The sequence below is a fragment of the Elephas maximus genome, chromosome 20 (genome assembly GCF_024166365.1).
Source record: "Elephas maximus indicus isolate mEleMax1 chromosome 20, mEleMax1 primary haplotype, whole genome shotgun sequence".
Taxonomy (NCBI): domain Eukaryota; kingdom Metazoa; phylum Chordata; class Mammalia; order Proboscidea; family Elephantidae; genus Elephas; species Elephas maximus.
Window position 1 is genome coordinate 51,478,028 of NC_064838.1, and position 11,585 is coordinate 51,489,612.

Consider the following 11,585-nt stretch of genomic DNA (forward strand, 5'->3'; position numbering starts at 1 on the left):
CCATCAGCCAGCCCAACACATACCACTCAATGCCCTGACCGCCCTCTGTCCTAATCTAATAGTTATTTAAGAATGTCTTATGACATCAGCAATTATTGATACTTACCAGTAAGAGAGTATTCACTGTATCAGGAAATTAGAACACTGATGTTGTTGTTATTAGGTGCCATCAAGTCAGTTCCGACTCATAGCGACCCTACGCACAACAGAACGGGAACACTACTGCCTGGTCCTGCGCCATCTTCACAAATGTTGCTATGCTTTAGCCCCTTGTTGCAGCCACTGTGTCAATCCATCTCACTGAGGATATTCCTCTTTTTCACTTACCCTCTATTTTACCAAGGGTGATGTCCTTCTCTAAGGTCTGATCACCCTTGCTTCTAAAGAGCATTCTGGTTGTACTTCTTCCAAGACAGGTTTGTTCGTTCTTTTGGCAGTCCACGGTATATTCAACGTTCTTTGCCAACACCACAATTCAAAGGCATCAGTTCTTCTTTGGTCTTTATTCATCATTCAGCTTTTGCATGCATATGAAGCGACTGAAAAAACCATGGCTTGGGTCAGGCACATCTTAAGTCTTCAACATGACATCTTTGCTTTTTAACACTTTAAAGAGGTCTTTTGCAGCAGATCTGCCCAATGCAATGTGTCCTTTGATTTCCTGACTCCTGCTCCCATTGGTGTTGATTGTGGATCCAAGTAAAATGAAATCCTCCAGTTGTAAGGATTTTTGCTGATAATGATAGTTATAAAGAATCAGGTCAATTCAATCATTTGCTAACATGTCCTACTATGTCCCCTAGCTGCTAGTTACTGGGATTCTTCCATTTAAAAGGATAAGTCCTTATAACACTCATCATGATTCTTGGTTTTTCCAGTTCATTGAGATCACAAAATCCCTTAGGTTCTAGCAACAGAACCAAACAAGTCTAAATCATGTGAAAGAGTGGATGAATGCCAAGACAGCCATAGTTCAGTGAAATTTTACATGCTTTGTATTAATAACCACCCCAAGCATCTTAAAAGTTGAAGATTTATAAAAATACACATGCATACAAGCGTATCTTTAAAAATGTTTATGTGAAGACAGCAACGTTGATGAAAATAAAAATGCTTAAGCAGTGGGTACATTTCATAAAAGCATGCAGCTAAAATAAATTTTGCAGCAAGCATATAAAAAAAAAACAGCTGAAAAAATATCTTTTCCCAGCTAAACTCCATCTCTTACTCCCAATTTCATATCCTCTCTAATAAGAAAGAAAAACACTCAAAGGAAGATGACCATCCAGTATTTCATCGTAGTCTCAGCATCAGGTACTCAATGCACCTGGTAATTATAATTGGAGAAATACTCTTTTTTATATTTAACCACCACTGTTCAGTGTGTCCCATAAAAACTTCGGCCTTGTTTAGCAGTAATATTACTTTCTCACAGAAACTGCTGTTAATCTGCCAAAAAGACTACGCTATACTTTTCATAAATGTGACAACTGGTTTCCTGAATAATTATACAACAAGTTGTTTTTTTTTTAAAGGACACGGTAAACTTAAGCTTAACCTATTTCGGTTAAGTTCCCAATAAACAGATTTCTCAACAGCCTGCCGGCAGAATCAGACTCCTATCAACACCCACCATCATCCCAAGGATATCTGCACTTGTGAGATGTTAGTATCTGACAGAAAAAGCATCCTAAAATAAAAAATATCTGTAGAAATGCATACCAACCTGAAACCTCTACCTCAATGACTGATTTCTTTGCTCAATTGGAAAGACACTGAAGTAACCATTAGCTTGACCAAAGCAAAAAACATTCTACCAAATTAAACATAAAGCACACTATACATGAATTCCTAAGATGCTGTTGTTAGGTTTCATAGAGTCCATTTTCGACTCACAGCAACACAATGTGACGGAAAACTGACGCATGGGGTTTCCTAGGCTATAATCTTTATGGGAACAGATTGCCAGGTCTTTCTACTATGAAGCCACTGGGTGAGTTCAGACTGCCAGCCTTTTGGTTAGCAGCTGAGCACTTAACCATTGTGCCACCAAGGCTCCTACTCCCAAGTTAAGGGACTCCAATACAACATTTATTGACATATGATGCAAAGATTACACAAGGTAATTGTCTCTCATTTGAATTCATGAAAGTATACTTCAAAATATAAATCTCATTATGAAAAACAACAAACCTTGTAAGTTTTCAGTCTTAGCCTCGCTGGTCAGCTTCAAACAATTTTCAAGAAACCACCACTTTAATGATTTCATTAAAATAACCAAGTAGCCAATTTAAGCAGGGCAGAAATAAAAGCTATCTATTAACATCAGCACTATATAGGACAAATAGAAATAAACTCTAAACAAAATGGGATCCAAAACAAACTCTAATCAAAATCCCCAAAACACCACCATGAATAACCAGATATACTTACCCTGTAGAGAAACACATTTGGAAGGAAACACTTTCCACAGAGCCAAAATGTCCTAAGGCCTTTTTAAACTGCTTAACTGTGACAGCCAGATAACTTAAAAAATAAGGCAACTTAACATGGTATACCCACACTATGGAATACTGCCCAACTGTTAAAAAGGATGAATATATCTTATATGCAAATAAACATGCAGATGACAAGACAAAAATCAGAATGATATGTGTAGTTGTACTCTATTATTGTAAAAACTAAAGCAAAACAAAAGGAAAAGGTCTGGAAAAGTACACACCAAACTGTTAACAGTGGTTACCTCTCATTGTGGGATTTGTCAAGGTGAAGGAGGAAGAGACATTAAGGGAGGATTTTAAATTTTTCCTTTGAACGCCTGTATTATCTGACCCTTCTGCAGTGAACATTTATTATTTTGGTAATTTTAAAAAGAAACAATTTTAAACACACTTATTACTATACCTTTTTGTTGTTCTTAAACTATCACATTTATGGTTAGTACATAGAGACAACAATAAAGTACCTCCAAAACTTGAATTTAAAGTTATCCTTAGAGATTAAGGAACAAAAGAAAACCAAGACATATGGTAATTAAATGCAATGTATGATCCTAGATTGGAAAAAAAGGACAGTATTCGGACAACCGGCAAAACCTAAAACTGTGTATCAGGTAACAAACAGTATTGTTATAAAAGTTAAATTGCCTGAATTTGATTACAGTACCATGGTTATCTATGAGAATGTCCTTGTCCTTGGGTAACACTATGAAATATTTAAGGGTGAAAGGTCGTATCTGCAACTTACTCTCAAATGGTTCAGCAAAAATCAATAAAAATAAGTATATACTTACATGCGGAGCCCTGGTGGCACAGTGGTTAAGAGCTTGGTTGCTAACCAAAAGGTCAGCAGTTTGAATCCACCAGCTGCTCCTTGGAAACCCTATGGGGCAGTTCTACTCAGTCCTATAGGGTCACTATGAGTTGGAATCGACACCACACAACAACAAATGACTATACTAGCTTCTATGCAAAAACTGAAGGCGCTCATGGAACAAAATGTAACATTAAGGTTAAGAAAATATATTACAAACATCCTTTAAAGAATAAATCATGATTCTTCTTTTTTTGAAATTTTTAAAGGGAACAGATTAAATCAGTGGGTCACTACGGTAAAAGTGGCAGAAAATATCTGGGAGCACCAAGTCCCACTAAGGAAACTAGGAAAGCATGGTGACAGACAGATGAGATTAGATAGACAATCTTATGGAAAACGTGGCTTCGCAATTTGAGACATTTCTTAGGAAAACATGACTGTATCATAAGTTGCTTGATACCTTTTAAAAGACATAATGTGCCACAATGGGATACCACAGAACAACAAGGAACAACGATGAATCTACGAAACATCTCACAACAGGAATGAAGGGCATTATGCTGAGTGCAGATACCACCGTTGACTATTCTGACCACGGCCACAATAGTTGGTCCCAGATAGGATAGGAGAAAAATATGGTACAGAACTGAAATTCTTATTAAAAGAAAAGGCCAGACAAACTGGAACAGTAGAGAGAGAATAGAGGATCCCCGGAGACCATCACCCTGAGACACTCTTTAAACGTAGAACTGAGCCTATCCCGAGATCACCTTTTAGCAAAGTAGCACAGTGGCACGCAAAATAAAGGATGTTGCCCTTAAGAACAGTGCTCTACTCAAAAACCATCAGTATGAGACCAAAAGGTCAACAATTTCTCAAAAACAAAGATGAGAAAATAAGGGGGCAGGGAAACTATTAAGAACCCTATCTGTTAAACCCATTGGGAGAGGAAACAAACAGAACACAATTAAAGAAAATGTTGACACACTGTGATAAATGTAACTAATGTCACTGAATAATTTGTATGGAAATTTTCACATGGGGACCTAACTTGTTGTGTAAACTTTCACCAAAAACTCAACAAAATATTATTTTTTAAAAAATGGGCAAAAGATTTGAAGACATTTCACCAAAGAGGATATTCAAATGGTCAACAAGCACCTGTCATTAGACATTAAGGAGATGCAAATCAAAACCACAATGGTATACTGCCTCACCCCCATGAATGGTAATGATGAAAAAAACAGAAAACAGGTGTTGGTGAAGTTGTGGAGAAACCCTCACTCATTGCTAGTGGGAATGTAAAACGGTACAGCTGCTGTGGATAAAATTTTGCCAGTTCCTGAAAAAGTTGAACACAGAACTACCATGTGACCCAGCAATCCCAATCCTAGGTATATACCAAGAAGTGAAAACAGGAACACAAACAGAAACCTGTACATCAACGTTGATTGCAGGACTTTTCACAATAGCCAAAAGGTGGAAAACAACTGAAATGCCCATCAACAGACAAATGGGTAAACAAATGTGGTATGTACACACAATGGGATGCTAGTCAGCCATAAAGAGAAACGAAGTCCCGATGCATGACACTACGTGGGTGAATCTTGAAAACATGCTGAGTGAAATAAGTCAGTCACAACAGGACAAATAGTGTATGATCTTACTTACATGCAATAAGCATATACATAGAAACTAAAGATTATTAGTGGTCACCAGGTGGTGGGAGGAAGGGGGTAGTGGGAGGTTTTGCTTAGGGGATAGTGAGTTTATGTTAATGGTGGTGGAATGATTTGGAAAAGGATATCAGGAATGGTTGCACAACTTGAAGGATGTAATCAATGTTCTACACGAAGAAACTGAATTGACATGTTCTATTGTGTATATTTTCACAATTAAAACAAACATACACACATACAGGCACACAAAACTTACTAAATCTAAAACTAAACTCCTAATCTACCCCCCAGCTTGTTCTTCCCACAGTCATTCCCATCTTTGTTGATGGCAACTCCATCTTTTCACCTGCTCAGATCAAAAACCTTGGAATCATGCTTGACTCTTCTCTCACATTCCACATGAAATCATATTGCTTTGATCTTCAAAATATATCCAGAACCCAATTATTTCTCACCACCTCCTTTGTTGCCACATTAGTACAAGTCACTAGCACCTCTCTCTTGGACTACTAGCCTCCTCAGACATCTCCGTTTCCACTGTTGTTCTCCTCTGCAATTGGATGATCCTTCTGAAGCTGAAAGCAGATCACTTCTGTCACTCCCCTACTCAAAACTCCTGGCACAGTCCTTACAATAGCTCTACAAAATCTGTCCCCCCAGCCCCAATCATTACTTCTCTGACCCAATGTTCTATTACTCCTTACAACATTTGCCTCAGGGCCTTGTTACTAGCTGTCGCCTCTGCTTGTAAATTTTCCCCCCAGATAACTCCCTCCCCTATAAGACTTTGTGTAAACATCACCTTCTTAAAGAGGCCCATTCTGTCCACTCGCCTTATTAAATTGAAAACCCTCCCCCAGTTATTTGGTATCCCCCTTACCCTGTTCTGTTTTCCATAGCACTTACCTTTCAACATTCTATACAAATTATTGTTTATCACCCCTCAGTAGGCTATAAGCTCCACAAGGGCCAAACTGTTTTTGTTTGTATACCCAATCATCCCTAATGTGCCTATGTTTGGCACACAATAAACATGCATATGTTCAAAAAACAGGACCTCTATCGCTATAATGTACTTGCCTGTCTCCCTTATTAGGAGAGTTCCTTAAGATTCTGACTGGATCTAACTGGCAGTGTCCTCAACACCTGGCCCTGGGTCTGACTGATGCCCAAAATCAAACTCGCTGCCGTCCTGTAGACTCCAACTCATAGTAACCCTACAAGACAGTGTAGAACTGCGCCATAGGGTTTCCAAGGCTGTAAATCTTTACAGAAGCAGACTGCCACATCTTCATACCGCGGAGCAGGTGGTAGGTTGAAATCGCTGACTTTTTGGTTCACAACTGAGCGCTTTAACCACTGCACCATCAGGGCTCCTTGTCTGATAGTGAGCACCTAATGCACAGAGACTCAGCTGATTACAGTCATTTTCACCTGAAACACAATGCCCTGCCTATGCCACAGAAAAAAAGAATCAGGTCTACAGCTGTGTCTGATTAAAGAGTGAGTATAAGACAAATACAAAACCTGGACCCCTGTTACTTTAACCAAAATGAATTTGTTACGTGCCTCAATTTCTTCATATGCCTAAGAACCATTTCAAACCACCTAAAGTCTAAAAAGGGCACTTGGTCACGCCTTCCCTCTGCCATATCACCCTATCAAGCCTACCGAATCTTTTCATGCTTGACTTTGATCCTACCTCTTAAGTTTTTCCCTGATGATTCCAGCTAGAAGCACTTACCAAGTCCCACCCTCTGTGCCAAGTACATTTCATGTATTATCTCATTTAACCTTTCCCAAAGTCCTACGAAGGCAGCTACCATTATGATTATGTACCTCAAAAGATGAGAAGACCCAAGCTCAGAGAGATGAAGTCATTTGCTCAAGTGTTCAAACCCAGGTCTGACTCTGAAACCCAAGTTCTTAACACTAAACTATACTACTGCCTCTTTCTCTCCAAAGTAGTATAAACTCTACTACTAACTTAGCTTACATACGGCCTCACAGGGTTAGCTGTTCATTTTTCCAGGCTTCAGTTTCCTCATCTGTAAAACAGCTGATATTGTTCAGGATATCTACAAAAACTCCCTTCAGTTTTTACAGTATTATGACTGAAAATGTTTTATAATTCTTTACATATCCCCTGCAAGTTAATAATACAGGAATATATATATATATATAGGAACTTCCTTAGTCACTGTTAGAAATCCGAAGCAGAGGAGAAAAGCAGTAAAAATGAAAAATCCAAGACCTTGTGTAAAGCAATAAGACATTCTTGATTCCTCCCCCTACTTGTGTCCACCAAATATGCACTTTTGAGTTCATTTTCCCATATACTATGAAAAATTAAGTTTGCCTCCCAAGAAGTGTAAGGATGTGATACTTTAAGCTTCTGGACTTCATGAACAAACGGGCAAAAGGACTTGCATATCAGGCACTCAGCCCATCCAAGGGCTAGCGTTACTTTGTACAGGTAAGTACTGTGTTTATTGAATCATGATACAGAATTTCTTTTGTTGTTGAGGTTTTCCAGTCTCAAACCTAAAACCTGTAACTTTGAGTTTGTAACTGATTGTGCAGTAAATCAAAATAATCTAACTGAGGTAATGTTAACTATCTTAGGCAAGAACCCATGAAAGGATAAGCCCATGTTGAATCAACTACTGCAAGTAATACCTGGGTTTTGTTTTAGACAGAATGATTATTTTTGTGTGTGCAAAGATGACCATCAACACTCCAACAGAATCCTTTGGTGTTGCAATCAAACTTAAGAACTATCAAGTAAGATCCAGACATTTCTAGACCAAGGTGAAAAGATGTGGCAAGAAGTAAGGGGTGGGTTCAAAAATTTAGTCATATCTAAAACGTGTCAAAAGAGCAAAGCTCTTGGAATCCCAATGACACTTTCATTTGAAACCTCTGGCAACCGTTAAGTTTGATATGAATCCTATATGCCTAGGTCTAGACTTCAACACCAGCAAATAGAGTTTAAGAAAGGCTTTTAAAACAATGGTCTTGGGAGGGCGTAGGGAAAGAAGTAACTCCAGGCTCCGGAGTGGACGCTTCTGAGGTATCCAATACAGCAGCAGATACAGCACTCAACAGAAATGTAGAAATGACTGGACTAGAAAAATACTACTGGGAAAAACTATTCTTTCCGTTTTCTAGAACACTGTCTCCTTAGGGAATCCTCAAAACGATTCTTGGTTTCTAACTAAGTCTTCACAAGGGTAGAAAGTCATCCATTTAGGGTAAAAGGTTCCTGTTACCAAGGCAGCAGAGTGTCTGAAAGTGCATGCAAATCCCCTAATCTGGAGGAGAATGTATGCCCCACCGGAGGCTTTCGTTTTCGAGTGGAAAAACAAACCCGGTGTCACCTCAACATCGGGGCCACACGAACCTCGCCACCATTACAAAACCGAAGTGCCAAAGGTGCAGAACCTGAAGCTGGGAGCGCTAAGAGGCTGGGATCGAGTTCCCCGGAGAAAAATCAACCCCGAGAGCAGAGCGCGGGCCCCTCCGAGGCCCAGAGCCTGGCGACGCCTGCGAGGCCCTTCCGGTACCAGCTGCCGCCGCTGGGCGCCCGAGCGACGGGCCGGGTTTCCACCCGAGCCCGGGGATTCGCGGCCTACCCTCGCCGGCGCCCTCTCGCCGGACCCGGCGCCGGCAGCTCCTCCGACACAGCCCCTTCGCCCGCAGAGGAGCCCGGGCGAACCGCGGAGGTAGCCGAGCCTCGGGACGCCCGGGTCGGTGCGAACGCAGCGGCGGCAACGGAGGCCGTGGCCGCCCCTCCCCCACCGGCCCGACCCAACCGCCGCTGCGACGCGAGCAGCGGCGCCAACGCTGGGCCCAACCGCCGGGCGGCGGCGACCCGGAGCTAGGCAGCCCGAGGCGACGGCGCGGGCCTGCTCCCCCGCCGGCCGCGCGAGGCCGCCCCGGGCCTGTTACTCCTCGCGCCGCCCCGCGCCTTCGCCCGTCAGGACACGGCGCCCTCGGCTCTGGCTAAGGCGCCCGGAGGCACCGGGAGACCACGGAGCTGATACTTACTCAGGGGTTGGGTGCTCGGGGTCGTAGAAATCCCCCATCTTCGGAGGCGGCTGCGGCGGCAGCTGCTTCATCGGGAGCGGCTGGAGGCGGCGACGCGAGCCCCCTCCCCGCGGCAGGGCGGCGCGGGGGAGGGGAGGGGAGGAGGCCGCTGGTCCGACCGCGGCGGCGGCGGCGGCGGCGGCAGGGGCTGCCCGCGTCGCTAACTAGCTCGCTCCCTCGCTCCCTCCCTCGCTCCCTCCCTCGCTCCCTCCCTCCGGCGCCCGCCCGCCTCTCTCTCCCTTACACAAGGAGCGACGCGCACCCCGCCCGCCCCACGGCCGCCCAGGCCCGGCCCCTTAAAGAGACACGCACTGCCCACGGGCCCGCCGCCAGCCTGCGCGCCCGCAGCTGTTGGCCGAGCCCGGGCAGGGGCGGGCGGGCGGGCGAGGGGGCGGGGCGGGGCGGGGCGCGGCCCGACCCGGCCCGACCCGGCCCAGCCTGCGGTTTCCCCGAATATAAGCCCGGGTCCGCGCCCGGCTCGGGGCTCGAGAGGCAGTTCGTCAGGGCCCTGAGGGGGCGGTGCCAAAACCCTGCCCTCGGGCCCGCCGAGACGTCCGAGGGCGGAGGCATGACCCGGCCTGCCCGCTCTGGGGTTGTTTGCAGGCGACGCCGGGGCAACGGTCCGAGCCCGCCGGGACGCTAGCCTTCCTGACCTATAGTCCCGGAGGACCTGCCCGCCCAGAGCCGCGGAGTTCGCGGCGGCGCCGAGTGCCCTCCACCCGGGCCTCTGGGCTTTGAGGTAAAGCGGCCGCCACTCCTCCCATGCCTCTCCCCCTACTCGCCCCTCTCCTCTTTATTTCTCCTTCTCGCACTGTCCCCGTTGCCTCTTCATCTCGCCTCCTCAGCAAGTATGAAAAAGGTGCTGGGGCCCTGGAATCCCTGTGAGGCCGAGCTCCCGGGACGCCCCCTTGCTTCTCCCACCTCCCCCAGGGCTTTCTGCCCCCACCTCCCACCTCGGTATGGAGCCCCCACCCAACGCGGCCTTCCACCTCCGGGCTGTATCTCCCCACCCCCAAAAATCCGGGAGGCTGCAGCTCCCGCCCTCTGCATAGAGGCACTGTCCTGGAGAAAGGTTATTAATTAATCATGTTCGTGCAAAAATGAAAAGGTGAGATTAAGTAGGATAACTTTAAAAGGCCGATGATTTTTGGTTATTTTTGATAGAAGTAGGCATGCGTAAACCCGTTAGCTAAACTTTCAGGATATTGAAGAGTTTATGGCAGGTGATCATTTTGAAATTGGGGGTTCGTAAGGACAGTGTTATAGATTGGAATGCGTCCCCCCAAAATATGTGTTGAAATCCTAGCTCCTATGCTTATAAATATGACCTTGTTTGGAAATAGGGATTTTCTTTTTTCATGTTAACGAAGTCATACCAGGGCTGGGTAGGTACTAAACCTAATCACTTCTAATCTATTAAAAGCAGGAGACACAGAGATACAAGGAGGCTGGAGGCAGATTCCATGTGAGAAAAACCAAAGATTTCTAGCAGGCACTAGAAACTAGGAGATAGGCTGTCAGAAAGAATCAACATGGCAGAGACCCTGATGTAGACTTTAAGCCTCCAGAAATGTGAGAAACTAAATTCTTTTTTAAAGCCACCGATTTGTGTTATTTTTTGTTATGGCAGCACTAGGTAGCTGAGACAGACTTTGTTACCAGAGAGTGGGGGTGCTGCTCTAACAAATACCTAAAATGTGGAAGTGGTTTTGGAATTGGGTAGTGAGTAGAGACTAGTGAAATTCAGATGAACTTGACAGGCCTAGATTGCCTTGAAGAGACTGTTGGTAGAATTATGGACATTAAAGATTATTTTTATGAGGACCCAGAAAGAATTGAGAGGTGTGGGGAAAGCTATCGCCATGAACAGGTGTTGCTAGAAATGTGGATGTTAAATGTGTGAGGTTTTAAAAGGTCATGATGAACATGCTATTGGACACTGAAGGAAATGTGTTGTTATAAACTGGCAAAGAACTTACCCGAATTGCACTGGAATGTTTTGTGGAAGGTAGAACTTGTAAGTAGTGAGGTTGGATATTGAGCTTAGGTGATTTCTAAACAGGATCTTAGAAGGGTGGTATGGTCTCGCCTTGCTGCGTATAGTAAAATGTGGTAGGAAAGAGATAGATTTAGAAATGAACTGTGCAAAAAGAAACCAGAACTTAAAAGATTTGGAAAATTTTGTTGTAGAAACTAAGAGAGCGTATCCTGGAACTGACACCAAGAATGTGGCTACACAATATTTTGCTAAAGAGATTAGGCCTCCGACTGATGGATCTAACCTACCACCCCAGCAGAAACCCTGTCAGCTTAGACTGAAGGGGAGAGAGACAGGACAAAATGAAGTAATGCTGTCTGCCTCTGGAATTCTACAGGCAGGAAATAGGCCAGTGGAGCTAATTAGTTGCAAACATTTGTTGTTCTCCAAGAAAAGAAAGGGACCATCCTGGGAACAGTTCAGAGACCAGCAGAACTGTCGGAAGGAGCATGGGGAATGGGGAG

At 44.2% G+C, this 11,585-nt stretch overlaps 1 protein-coding gene across 5 annotated transcripts in view; it reads right to left on the bottom strand.

Annotated features, from left to right (window-relative positions):
* The window catches only part of SETD2 (SET domain containing 2, histone lysine methyltransferase), a 134,823-nt gene extending 125,559 nt beyond the window's left edge, over positions 1-9,264 (bottom strand). For 2 of the 5 annotated variants that reach the window (XR_007514518.1, XM_049863566.1), the window contains exon 1: positions 9,044-9,264. Coding sequence is in view for 3 of the 5 variants with exons in the window: in XM_049863566.1 (XP_049719523.1) it covers positions 9,044-9,115 (72 nt within the window). In the remaining 2 variants the exon portion in view is untranslated. The remainder of the gene's footprint in view (positions 1-9,043) is intronic. The other 3 variants (XM_049863565.1, XM_049863564.1, XM_049863567.1) reach the window with 3 other exon arrangements.
* Between the last annotated feature and the right edge of the window lie 2,321 nt (positions 9,265-11,585).